The following is a 14,256-nucleotide window of genomic DNA, read 5'->3' as shown; positions in this document are numbered from 1 at the left end:
GGAAAGGTTGAAGGAGCTGGGTATGTTTAGCCTGAAGAGGAGAAGACTGAGAGGTGATATGACAACCATCTTCAAGTACTTGAAGGGCTGTCATATAGAAGATGGTGCCGAGTTGTTTTCTGTTGCCCCAGAAGGTCGGATCAGAACCAACGGGTTGAAATTAAATCAAAACAGTTTCCGTCTAGACATTAGGAAGAATTTTCTAACAGTTAGAGCAGTTCCTCAGTGGAACAGGCTTCCTCGGGAGGTGGTGAGCTCTCCTTCCCTGGAGGTTTTTAAGCAGAGGCTAGATGGCCATCTGTCAGCAATGCTGATTCTATAACCTTAGGCAGATCATGAGAGGGAGGGCATCTCGGCCATCTTCTGTGCATGTAGGGGTCACTGGGGGTGTGGGGGGAGAGATAGTTGTGAATTTCCTACATTGTGCAGGGGGTTGGACTAGATGACCCTGGTGGTCCCTTCTAACTCTATGATTCACATGTGTTTACTTACACAAATGTTCAAATTCTGTTAAAAAGGAGAGAGCAGGAATGCATCTTGGGTTTTTCATTTGCATAGGAACCAACATGTGTCTAGATAGACCAGCACACTTAAGCCCTCTCCACACACCACAGTTGTGCTGTGCATTCAGGCCTCCACACACAGAAGCGTCAATGGAAATGTGAAATGTAGGGCAGGAATATCGGGCAAGATGGAAGCAGCCGAGTTGCAGCGTATGGGTGGGGTTGGCTGGGGACAGCAGTGTCGCAGCCCCCCCCACCCCGTGCATTAAATTTGATTATCAATCTATCAACATTTATTACGATCAAAAGATCAGTCAATGTCAGTTGAACAGCACAATTTATATAGAGATGTAAAATTAATATACAGAGATTAAAAATCATAGCATTATTGTGCTGTAATTAATTATACGTAAAAGTTATTAAAGTGTTTGGAATATCTGCTTTCTTCGAGACAAAGTCTCAGTGCAGAATTTGGCCACTTTAGAGGTGGTCTCAGTGAAGCAGTCTGCAAGGAGGAGATATGCTTAGAATTTTCCAGATCTTCCTAGGAACTTCGATAGAGCAGGGGTGAGATATGTGGAACGGATGTCCTTATAAAATGGGCAATATAATAACACATGTTCCACTGTTTCGACTGCGTTCAATTGGCAGGAACACAGACATTGAGAATAGGGGGACTGCAAGCATCTCCCTTCCAGTAGCGCTGAGGGCAGGCATTTAAAACGGACTAGGGTGAAAGCTCTGCTGTATTTGGGGAATTCTGAAGTGTAAAAGCAGTTCACCGACACAAATTTTTGGCTATGATTCCCTACCGTCTGATAAAATTGTGCCCCAGCTCTGTCAGCCTGAAGAGCTGCATCCCAGATCCATTGTTTAAGTATTTGATTATATTTGCATAATGATTTCATTTTAAGAATTTCTACCCCAATCTCCTGCAAAAACAGACAGAATAAAGATCTCGAATTGGATCCCACAGATCTAAGAGACATTCCTCAGGCAGAAGCAGCCTTTTTGTAACTCAAGAGTCTTCCGTCAAGGCAAGATTCCCACCAACTCAACGATAGGAAAAAAGGCATTTTGTAAGAAAAAATAAACTGTCAGGTTTGGCAAACCTAGTTATTTTTCATATGATCTCTGGAGGCATACCAGTGTTAAAAACCTTACTAACCGCAAAACACAGACACTGCACAATTAAAAAATATATATTAAAAATCCAAGCCCTGCCAGCCAGCTCTCCCTCTAAAAGAAGCAAGAGAAAGAAGGGCCAAAGGAAGAAATCAAGATTATCCCCATTACTGAAGAATCATGTTACGTTTATAGGCAAACACTGACTTAATTGGCCTCTTTGTGAGCAATGTTTGGTCCTAAAAAGCTTCTATGATGCTTCAGCCACAGCCCCTTCTTCCGTCTGATGTAGAAACCAGATGTTAAATGTTGCCAGCGACAGCCAGTTGGCTCCAGCCTCTTTTGGTGGGGAGCCCCGGGTCACCACGACATCATGACCAGAGCCACGACAGAGCCAGATGGTCTGCCGTTTGATGGACTGCGGCCTTGCAGGCTTTTAGCGGGTCTCTTGGTTAGGATGCTTTTACATACCGAAGCTCCTTGTGCATTCAACAGTTAGAATGTCGGGGAGAAAGCTAGACTAATCCTGATGTTCTAGTTTTACAGAAGAGTTTTGTAATATTTATCTGTTCAGGAGAGTTCTCTGCTGCCTGTCCAGAGGCCTGCTTGAGGCGGCTTACAAGTAAAGCAATACATTACCAGTATAGAAACAGCAAGCCATTAAAACAAGCCAGGGGACATAAAAGCAGGATAAAATTTTCTATAAAACAGAACTCAGAGCAGGAGCAGACCATAAAACATTGGGAAAGATTAAAAAAACCCAAAAGCTTGGATAAAAAGACAGTAAAGCGAGGTGCCACCATGGGAAATGCCCTGTCTGTGGGAGCGTCCTCCCCCCCTCTGAAGGCAGGGCACAGGTAACACAGGATCAAATGACAGATCTTAAGTGGTGGGGTGGACAGAACAGGAGAAGATGGTTTGTTGCATCCCCTGGTCCCAAGCCATTTAGGTAAGTACCAACACTTTGAATTGTGTGGATGGATAGCCATTGCAATATTGGTGTCCATTCTAGGATGTGGGACCTCATCTCCAGTTTGCAATAGTACAGCTTTGCTTGACTGTTTTTGCTGTCCATGAACAGCAATATGCGCAAGCAGCTCAGACCACACCATCATTACAGATGGAGCCAGCCTGTAGAGAAGTGGCAGAAATCATTTCATCAAGTAGTAGAGCACTTTGGCTGAGTAATAGAGCATCATCTCAGTATGCAGACGGTCCCAGGTTCAATCCCCGGCATCTCTAGTTAATGGATCCCGCAGTAGATAATGGGAAAGACCTCAGCCTGAGACCTTCTTCTTGAACTACCCGGTCAGTTCTTTGCCTGCAGACTGTTAGTACTCCATCGAACAGGACGTTTGTCGGATTTTAAAGCTCTGCAAATGTGTAATTTATTCATGAGAACAGCATGTTGTTGACGTCTCTATTAACAGGCCGCTTTCTGTTTTGATTCTGATTATTTCTGATCTGGGTTCTTCTGGCAACTTCAGATTCAGCGGCTGCAGCAACAATGCCAGTTCTTCCCCATTGCCTCATTCTGGATTAAGCGCACCCCCAAAGTCCAGCTTTCGCTGTGGGGCTTCCCTGTCGCCACCTCAAAAGGCTAAAACAGAGAGGTTTGTAAGAAAGGAGTATAGCTAGCAGGTTTAGCGCCTTTTTAAAAGGTTGTTTTCAGTAAAAAGAACTCATCAGATGAACAAAAATAACTGTTTCTTTGTCAAACCTTAGAAGTTAACTAATTTCTGCCAAATCTTGTCCTGTTGTTATTACTTTCCATGTCCACCAACCTGCTTAGACAGTCTGAGCTTCTCCTAGAAGTTAATAATTATCTTCTAGTTTCCTGATGGATCCCATCCAGTTGATTAAGCAACAACTTCAGTGGCTCTAATGATTCCTAAGATTTGGGAACAATATGATTGAAGGCCAACACAGTCACCCGTCCTGGATCCTTTGCTGCATCTCAGACTTGCTGAGATGCAGCAGATTTTTTTGCAGGTGGAGGTGGTCCGAAACCCATCCGATTCCACTTCTCCCCAGCCCAAGCTGTTGGCATGGGCTGTAGAGAAAAGGAGATAAACTCCTCTTCCTCGATGTGGACACACTCTTTAGACTACCAGGCAACCACCTGGACTGGGCCCAGGGGGCAGGGCCAGCTCACTCCTGCCCACTCTCTTTCCCTGTGCGGGGGAGTGTTCAGGAGGCCATCTGTACTGCTTTAGCGTGTAAGAAGAGTGGTATTTTTAAGCCCCTTCCCCCATGATATATGTAAGTGATCTGGTTAAAATTAGAATTGGGATGATCCTGACTAGGGTTGCCAGGTGCCCGCTGGTGGCGGGCAAACCCCCGGCAATTGCCCCCTCTGCCCATCGACCACCTGAGCGTCGGCGGGCAAATGTGCATGCATGCGGCACTTCCGGTTTAGAACCGGAAGTTCTGCCTCGCGAGGGGCCTTTACCTCTTAGTTTGAGTGGTTTTACCACTCATGCATGATCAGTCATGCAATTGATAATTATTTATCCGATGGATGAAACTTCTGAAACTCAAGCTGAGGTGTGCCAAATCCTGGCCACAACATCAATCAGAGAGTATGGAGAAGTGTGTCTAGAAAAAAAATTACTTTCAGGCCACTTTTCTGCAAGAGTAACAGGATTTATATCTTTTTGATGCTCTGTTTGTTACGGTACAGTAGTAGTGAAAACCCTTCCTGGAATATGTGTTCTTCGCAATCCAGCAGCAGCCCTTTCCAGCGGTTGCCGTGCCAGTCTGGTCTGCTTTTTCTGTGCCCCCTGCAGATCTTTCCGTTTGTGAAATGTCTGCTATCTACAGGGGATCTCGCTGGAGGCCTGCTAATCCCAGTACCTTCTGCACTCTTGACTGTCAGCGCATATTGGCATGCTTACAGCTCCGCCTCTGTACGTTTCGCTTCTAATAAGGCAAACGAAAAGGAAACACTCTCAACTTCCCATTATGGGCTACCCACATGGCCAGGATAAACATATTTTCCCCCAGTCTTTATTTCTTCCTCTGCCAGCTAACCTGCTCTCCCCGTCCCCTGTATCCTTCAATTCTGCTTCTAGGGTAGAATGTTGAACTGTCGCCAGGAGTATCCTACTTAATTTCTGTTCCCAATAAAAAATATCCAGGGCTCCTGACTGTTTCATCTTCCTCCTTAGAACTTAGACAGCACTTAATTTTTGCTAAACACATCCTCACTTCGACTTGCAGAGATGGCCGGGCAAATCCATATGAGCTTAGATGAACTAATGACCTTGATCCATTTTGCTCAGGATTCAGACCCTATTTGGGGCACACATGGGGGTGGGGGGGAGTGATCCTGTTGGTATTCCTGAACCTCTCAGGAGTGTTCAAAACGGTCAGTCCTGGAATCACAAGAACAGATCAGACCCAGTGGTCCATCCAGTCCAGCACCCTGCCTCATACAGCCCTCCTAAGGTGCCTTTTTAAATTAGGGGGTACCACTTGCAAAGTCCTTTATGGAGAACAGATTCCAACAGTGATGCTGGAATGCTGCTTTTCTCTATGGGACTTGTCCTATGGGCCCCCTCAGTATTCAATTCGGGCTACTATATTCTTGCATAAAATTGCAGAGAGAGGTCATCCAGAGATATGGAGTGTAGTATTATCAGGGGAAACAGCAGAGGTCCTTAACTAATGCCTGGAAATGGTTGTAGCTTGAATGAGGCTGAAAAAACTCCACCTTACTTCAGACAAGACAGAAATAATGAATTTAGTGTACGGGTTGCAATGAAAATATCTTTTCTGAGTGTGAGCACACATGAGTCACGTTTGTGCTTTGGGTATGCTCCCAATTCAGCATCGCTGATAGAATGTCAGATAACCTCAGATAACCTGGTATCAGCTTTGGCTGACTTGCCTACTGGAACCAAAACAGTATTGTCCCTGTCGTCTTTTCCTGAGCGACTGACATGTTAGACTGTTCTAATGCAACTCTACCTGGAGGTGCCCGTGAAAACTGTTACTCCAGAATGCCACTGCCCATCATTGTAGGCTGTGAGTTGTAGGCCGCACATTAAACTAGACCTTCAGAAGTTCCACTGACTACTTATGTGTAGCCAAGCATGGTGTAGTGGTTAAGAGTGATATTTTGGAGCAGCGGACTCTGATCTAGAGAACTAGGTTTGATTCCCCATTCCTCCACATGAGTGGCGGACGTTAATTTGGTGAACCATGTTGGTTTCCCACTCTTACACATCAAGCCAGCTGGGTGACCTTGGACTAGTCACAATTCTATTAAGAGTTCTCTCAGCCCCACCTGCTGTTGTGGGGAAGGGAAGTTGATTATAAGCCAGTTTGAGTCTCCCTTAAGTGGTAGAGAAAGTTGGCATATAAAAACCAACTTATTATTATTCTTATTCTTCTTGCTGGGCACAATCAAAGAGGACCTTTAAAGCCCTGAATGGTCTGGATCTAAAGTATCTCTGGGAGCACCTGCTCCTTTATGATTCCTCCCGCTCCTTAATATCTTCCAGTATGGTCCTACCCAACAGCATGAATAGCCCTGATTAGCCCATGTTAGAGACTCCTGACCTAACCAGTCAGGGGTGTACTGCCTCTCCTATGAGCCAGAAAAATGCTGCCAATTGACATCGTCAATTGGAATAAGGTGGATTGGAAGGAATAAGGTGGATAGCTCTGCGGATCAATTCCTTTAGACTGGCCAAGTTCTCTCAGAATACCAAGGGAAGGGAACAGTTGGTGTTCACCGCACTGCTCACTGATACTAAGTGAAAATGTTCGCTCTTTTTCGCAGTGTCCCCCATAAATCATTGGAAGGACTGCTCCCCCCTTCGCCTTTTCATAAAAATTATTGAAATTGTACGTACATTGATTTGCTGCCAGTGGGGTTCTGCTTATCATTCTCTTGCATAACTTTCTATTTGTACAAAACGCTGCATGGGGGGGCGGGAAGGGGGTGTCATCAAAGTAACATATGAAGACATGAAGCTGCCTTCTACTGAATCAGACCCCCCTTAGTCCATCAAAGTCAGTATTGTCTACTCAGACCAGCAGCGGCTCTCCAGGGTCTCAGGCAGAGAGGGTCTTTCACACCACCTACTTGCCTGTTCCCTTTAACTGGAGATGCTGGGGATTGGACCTGGGACCTTCTGCATGCTAAGCAGATGCTCTGCCACTGAGCCACATCCCCTCCCCACAATCCACCTTCTTCCACTTCTGGGTATGAAAAGTTTACTTAAGCTTACCTTTTTATCATGCACGTTTTTATTAAAGCTTATTTTTAAGGCAAGTGGGAGCAAGCCTCTCCCTCTCCCCCCCCCCGCCCCGGTACTAATTATTTTATTCCAAACTTGAGTTATTGTAATGCCTGGATGGAATAAAGCTACATCTGTTTTCACTTATCATTATCTGTAAAATGTATCCACTAATTACGCTAGCAGCCGCCTTCAGACTCCAAACCAAGAATTTGATAAGCCCTTCTGAAGTAGCTGTCTCGATTTCCTTCCCAGGAGCGGCTGTTGCTAGGTCATCTCCTTGAGGAGAGAGACCACCCGGGGTGGCCCGGCAGGGGTACAGTTACGTTTGGTCCTTGAATTTCATTTTAGCAAATGCCTATCCCAAGATTCCAGTCCCAGGGAGCTTTGCTTTTTCCTACTGGCTCTGGAGATGCCCACATTGTTCGTCCGGTAGTCAGAGGAACTTGAAGCTAGGAATTTATTAGTAGAGTGAGAATTTCTTCCAAAAAAACCCCTAATTTTTGGGGGGTATTCACCTTTTTTCCCACCTTGCAACACCACGTTTTCTCCTTTCCACTTCTAACTAGTTAGTTATAGGGTTGCCAGGTCGCCCCCTAGCCACCGTCGGGGGATGGGGGGTAAGGTTGCCAGATCCAGATTGGGAGAGTCCTGGAGATTTGGGGATGGAGCCTGGGGAGGACAGGGACCTCAGTGGGGTACAGGGCCATAGATTCCACCCTTTAACACATCCATTATCTCCAGGGAAACATCTGTGTGATCTGGAGATGAGCTATAAGTCCAGGAAATCCCCGGGCCCCACCTGACGGCTGGCATCCCTAGGATGCCACCCAGTCAGGGTCAGTGAATGAAAAGAGTAATATTGTTGGGGTGGATCTTACTCCTATCTTACCACTCCACTAAGTAAAGTTTATTTATGCATTCATTAATTTATTGAAATATTTATTTTCTACCTTTCCTTTTGGTTCAAGTGTGAACTCTAAGGAGCCCTTCCTCTGACAGAATTGGTTTGTCTGTTGGAGGAACGGCCACTGAAGTCGCAGGAAGCCTGCTTAGGAGATGGTGGGATCCACCACAAAAAGCCTGGACCTTCTCACACAGAGCGGAGAGTGTGATGATGTCACAGAGCTTAAGACCAGCTTAAAAGAGGAAGCAGGTTTTTTGCAAGCAGGGACAAAAGAATAATTGAAAAGGGGAGGGATTTTTCAGCACTTCCCAAAAATATTCTCAAAAACAGTGAGCAGTTTCAGCTCTGCCCTGGGCATATCTTCCCTTCCTGTTTATTAGGAAGTACTAACCAGCAGCAGGAAAAGAGGAAGACTCGATAAGAGGTGGATTGACTCAATAAAGTAAGCCACAGCCCTCAATTTGCAAGACCTGAGCAAGGGTTTTAATAATAGGACGTTTTGGAGGACTTTTGATTCACAGGGTCGCCATGAGTCGAAAGTGTCTTGACGGCACTTAACACACACGCTAACCAGCTTGATCAGTATTTCTGTTACCCTGTTTGGGCTACCAGAGTGGTGTAGCATCCCACTGAAAATAGTGTGAAATTGTAGCAAGATGCTTGTTTGTTCACTTTGCTCACTGAGACAAAAGCACGACCAAGAAGAGAGGTGGAACTCTTCCACTAGAACAGGGGTCTCCAGCATGGTGCCTGTGGGTGCCATGGTGCTCAACACCTTTCCTGGCATCCATCAATTTTTATTTTTATTTTTTGTTAGAAAGAGGGCATATGGGGCTTTGGCCCAGCCAAATAGACCCAGGGACGGAAAGGGGAGGATGGAAAAGTGCACTCATCCTTCAGCTTCCCTTACACTTTACTGCAGAACATTTTCTCCCTCCCCCTGCCCAACTCCAGATAGGTAGGAAATTTATCGGTAAGTTTTCCTGCATTGGCTTTCCGGATCATTCATTTGTAATGCTGACACAGTAACAAAAAGTTCCTTGGAATTGTTCCTCTAAAAAGCCAGTTTTATTTCAGTCAAAGCATCATCTATGAAAAGATGTTTACGCCTCATCTGATGCTCTGTCAAAAGGGTACATCCAAAAACCTGAAATTATGGAACACCTGCTGCACAGATATCTCTGGCAAACAAACTACCTTTAACCTTCCTGTTATAAATAGGTAGATGGCTATATAGTTTAGTTTTTCTTAACCATAGTTCCTACATGGTAACTGCTCACCTGCCCAGTTATGATGCAAGTTCCTGCTCCGGAATTAAGGTCACAGGGAGAAGCCCCTCCTGACTGTCCCACCGATTAAAGAAGCTTGTTTGGTGGGTACACAAGAGAGGGCCTTTTCGGTGGCAGCCCCACGATTATGGAACAGCCTCCCCAGGGAAGTGCACCTGGGCCCCTCGCTTTCAATCTTTAGCAGGCAGTCGTAGACAGTTTTATTTTGACCACATTTGGTTAAGTTACTAGGAGTCCTGGATTACGATTTTAAGTTTTGGGTTCTGTATTTTTAATGTATTTTAATTTATGTCGCAAGCCGCGTTGAGCTGTGTAAGAAAAAAAGGTGGCTAATAAATGTTTTAAATGAGCAAATAAAACAACCTCCGTGAGTGTGCCATCCAAAATTACAGTACAGGACAACAGGGCTTTTTGTTTTGTTTTTTAATCTGCAGGCCATCTTTGGGTGGTCTTCTTACATCATCATACCGGCAGCACCAGGAATCTTTGGCGGCAGAAAGAGAGAGGCGACGACAGGAGAGAGAGGAGAGATTACAAAGGATAGAGCGTGAAGAGAGAAACAAATTCAAGTAGGTGAATTTTTGGTAATGATTCGTTTGCCATAAGGTGATAGCACAGAGGGAAAACCTTATGTCATTTTTGACGTAAACCAGGGGTGTCAAACATGCCCGTGGGACGGATCCGGCAGCCACCCCCCCACCCCCCCACTCTCAATCTGGGCTGGTGAGGTTTGGCTCGGCTCTCACCAAGTGACATTTATGTCATATCCGGCCCTCGTAACAAAAGTGTTCAACACCCCTGGAATGAACCATCCAACTATCTGATAATGTCACATTGGCCTTCCTTTGCACTGTAAGGGGAACTAAGGATTGTGGCATACTGAGGATTGTGGATGCAACCTCTGTCACCCCGTTGCTCGCCAGGGTTGATTCGGCTGATTTGGCTGGCTAGGCGGGCATCCCCTCCCTCCCTCACCGCTCCATGTGCGCCCTTCCCGAAGCTGCACGCTCGGTGGAAGAGGACGACCATCCCAGGTAGAAGGAGTGATAAACCACCCACCAGTGCCCGGTGTTCATTTAAATGTAACACCTTTTCTTTGAAGTTTCAAGAATTAGGATTCTGTTAGGCTTATTGAATTACTTCAATTACTATAAAAGCTTTTCCCAATCACACCCGTATAAAAGTTTTTTTTAAATCTTGTAAATCAAAAGATGCTCAAATTAAAAAATATATTTTCAGAGGGTAGCCTTATGGGTCTGCAGTAGAACAGCTTGATTCAACTCCAGTAGCACCGTAGACACGTACTGTACAAGGTGTGAGAGCTTTCAAGCGTCAAAGCTGTCTGACGAGTGGAGCTCTGACTCTCGAAAGTGCCTTCCCTAAAAATCCTGTTGGTCTCTGCTACTGATCTCGATTCTAGCAAACAAAAATATGAAGCTTCCTTTTCATAACCATAATTCCACGGTTTCAGTTCTACCAGTCATTTATGCCAAAGGACCAAGGCATATGCTCATCACTCCCTTTTGATTTGGTGGGACTTAAAAAGCCTTAATTGCGGCTGGATCATGCCCGTATTTTCCTATGGAAAGCGTGAGTCAGTTCTCTGCATGGTGCTAATAGGGGTGGTCTGTAGACATTCCTTAATAAACAACACATATGCCAAGAAGAATCATTCTGGTAACACCTGTGGGTTACGGGCATTCTGCTTTATATCTTCCTGTCTTGTCTTTCTTGCTCTGGTGGTGTTCTTCTTTCCTGCCTCTTATTTTTCCCTATAATTGTATGCATCTCTTTTTTTATAGTCGTAATTATCTAGATAAACGAGAAGAACTCAGACAAGCAAGAGAAGAGAGGTTTGTACTACTCATGTCTGCTTTGGGCTGCTTTCCATTCGCTGCTCTTAAGAAGTGCCTGATTTTGTTAACGCATTGCTAAATAGGCAGGCAAGGAATGGCTTAATTCACACCTGCACGTAACCCCTCACTCACTGTGGTCACAGGCAAATGTCCAGGAAAGAAGATCTGGCAGGCAACTAGTACTTGCATTGTGGGCCAGTGGCAGGGTGGGGGACAGAAGTGTTGGGGCCGAGGTCGTCAACCACACCTGCTAAAAGGCCAGCATGGACTGGGATGCCACGGATCCCTCTCTGTCTCTCTCTCTCTCCTTCCCCTTCCTTCTTTCTTGCTTTCTAAAATGCTTAGTGAGAATTCTGCTGGCAGCAGCTGGAGGATGAAGTGTTTAGTTCTTGTCCTTCAACCCAAATCCTAGAGCAGCCAGAGAAACACTTTTGCCTGGCTAAAGAAAAAGCCACAAGGCTTCCCCAGACCAGGATGGCCCAGGCTGGCCCAAACTGGTCAGATCTTGGAAGCTAAGCAGGGATGGGCCTGGTTAGTACTTGGATGGGAGACCATCAAGGGAGTCCAGGGTTGCTATGCAGAGATAGGCAATGGTAAACCACCTCTGTTTGTCTCTGCCCTGACCTGGATGTCCCAGGCTAGCTAGAACCAGTCAGATCTCAGAAGCTAAGCCGAAGCAGGCAATGGCAAACCACCTCTGAACGTCTCTTACCTTGAAACCCCTATGGGGTGGTCTTAAATCAGCTGTGACTTGATGATGCTTTCCATTACTGCAGGGCTTAGAGGAATCGATCGCACCCATAAAACATTTAGTGTCCCCTTCGCCCTGCGCACATTTATTTACTTGTCTGAACTGTGCAGAGTGCGTAGATGTGAGGCCTGGTTGTGTTTTGTGATTGTGAGTTGATATAGGACCTGATCCAGACTTTCAGGTAACTTTTAACATGGAAGAGGAGGGGAGATGCACCCATTTGAGTTTTAAGATCCTTGGGTTCTTCTGTAGCTAGAACCCACACCAATTTTCAGGGCATGAGCATGCCGGCAGGGCAGCCTGCCCAGGGAATGGAACAGCAACACATTCCCTGCAATTTTCATGGCACTGTTTGCCAAGGGGCAGGCTACAATTACTGTCTTGTTAAATAGGTGGAACATATTGCTCACATTTCATGCCTGGGAATCCATACTCACTGTCACATCATGTTGCTGTGAGATCCGGTTCTTTTTATGCGAAGTCTAAATTGTAAAGAGTGTGGCCCGCCTACCATTTCTCTGGTTCAACAATGTTTGCCCCCAAAAGCCACATAAGCTACCAAAAAATGAAGGCATTTGGAAAAGGACCTGAAGCATAAAAGGCAGAGGATGGCAGGGGCCATAGCTCAGCAGCATGGCATCTGCTTGGCATGCAGAAGGTCCCAGGTTCAATCCCTGGCATCTCCATTGGAAAGGACCAGGCAGTAGGTGATGTGAAACACCTGAGCCTGAGGCCTTGGAACACAGGAACACATGAAGCTGCCTCATACGGAATCAGACCCTCCTCGGTCCATCAAAATCAACATTGTCTACTCAGACTGGCAGCGGCTCTCCAGGGTCTCAGGCTGAGGTCTTTCACATCACCTACTTGCCTAGCCCCCTTAACTGGAGTTGCCGGGGATTGAACCTTGGATCTTCTGCATGCCAAGCAGATGCTCTACCACTGAGCTATGGCCCTTCCCCAAAAATTATTAGCCACCTTTTGAATATGTGAAGCTGCCTTATACTGAATCAGACCCTTGGTCCATTAAAGTCAGTACTGACCTCGGCATCTCCAGTTAAAGGGACTAGGCAAGTAGGTGATCATAGAAAGATAGAGTTTGAATGGACCACCAAGGTCATCTAGTCCAAACCCCTGCACAATGCAGGAAATTCACAACTACCTCCCCCCCCACACACCCCCGGTGACCCCTACTCCATGTCCAGAAGATGGCCACGGTGCCCTCCCTCTCATGATCTGCCCAAGGTCATAGAATCAGCATTGCTGACAGATGGCCATCTAGCCTCTGCTTAAAAACCTCCAGGGAAGGAGAGCTTATCACTTCCCGAGGAAGCCTGTTCCACTGAGGAACCGCTCTGACTGTTAGAAAATTCTTCCTAATGTCAAGACGGAAACTCTTTTGATTTAATTTTAACCTGTTGGTTCTGGTCCGACCTTCTGGGGCAACAAAAAACAACTCAGCACCATCCTCTATATGACAGCCCTTCAAGTACTTGAAGATGGTTATCATATCACCTCTCAGTCTTCTCCTCTTCAGGTTAAACATACCCAGCTCCTTCAACTTTTCCTCTTAGGACCTCATGTGAAAGGCCTCTGCCTAAGACCCTGGAGAGCCGCTGTTGGTCTGAGTAGACAATACTGCATTTGATGGACCAAGGGAACTTCACATGTTCATGTGTTCATTCTGTTAGGCTGGTTGAGTGCATATCCTGGAAACGCTTCCTATTTTACAGCCCTCCTGCCGGGTGCTTCATTTCCCACTAATTCTCCCCCTAATTACCAGCATGGACATAATTTCTAAGCAGCTGATGAAAATGGGTTTCTGAATCCTTGCCGCTTAAACACCTAACACTGTTTGTATTCATGACCGCGATGGGCATGGCAATCTGAGTTGTGCTTGCAACTTGGAGGTATGTAAAAGGCATGGCTGTTTTCAGTTTGTAGTAGAGAGCTCCCTCTTTGCAGAGTTTGTGTGGTATATAGTGGTTAAGGACGGTGGTTTGGAGTGGTGGACTCTGATCTGGAGAACCAGGTTTGATTCTCCACTCCTCCACATGAATGGAAGAGGCTAATCTGGTGAACTGGATTTGTTTCCCACTCCTCCACATGAAGCCAGCTGGGTGACCTTGGGCTAGTCACACTCTCTCGGCCACACCTACCTCACAGGGTGTCTGTTGTGGAAGGGGAAGGGAAGTTGATTGGCAGCCAGTTTAATTCTTCCTTAAGTGGTAGAGAAAGTTGGCATATAAAAATCAACTCTTCTTCATATGCTGTAATTCCCAAACTGTGAGACTTAATATTGTCGGAGGCTTTCACGGTCAGAGTTCATTGGTTCTCGTAGGTTATCCGGGCTGTGTGACCGTGGTCTTGGTATTTTCTTTCCTGACGTTTCGCCCGCAGCTGTGGCAGGCATCTTCAGAGGAGTAACCCTGAAGGACAGTGTCTCTGTCCTTTAGTGTTACTCCTCTGAAGATGCCGGCCACAGCTGCTGGCGAAACGTCAGGAAAGAAAATACCAAGACCACGGTTACACAGCCCGGATAACCTACGAGAACCAATGTGAGACTTAAATTGTTA

General features: G+C 46.0%; 1 protein-coding gene across 1 annotated transcript in view; it reads left to right on the top strand.

Annotated features, from left to right (window-relative positions):
* Positions 1-14,256, top strand: part of FHOD3 (formin homology 2 domain containing 3) — a 437,196-nt gene that overhangs the window by 337,344 nt on the left and 85,596 nt on the right. Inside the window, exons 12-13 of the mRNA XM_056857839.1 lie at positions 9,508-9,642; positions 10,876-10,926. Of these exons, the coding sequence (XP_056713817.1) occupies positions 9,508-9,642; positions 10,876-10,926 (186 nt within the window). The remainder of the gene's footprint in view (positions 1-9,507; positions 9,643-10,875; positions 10,927-14,256) is intronic.

The sequence above is a fragment of the Euleptes europaea genome, chromosome 11 (genome assembly GCF_029931775.1).
Source record: "Euleptes europaea isolate rEulEur1 chromosome 11, rEulEur1.hap1, whole genome shotgun sequence".
NCBI lineage: Eukaryota > Metazoa > Chordata > Lepidosauria > Squamata > Sphaerodactylidae > Euleptes > Euleptes europaea.
This window is presented reverse-complemented; position numbering and strand designations above follow the sequence as displayed.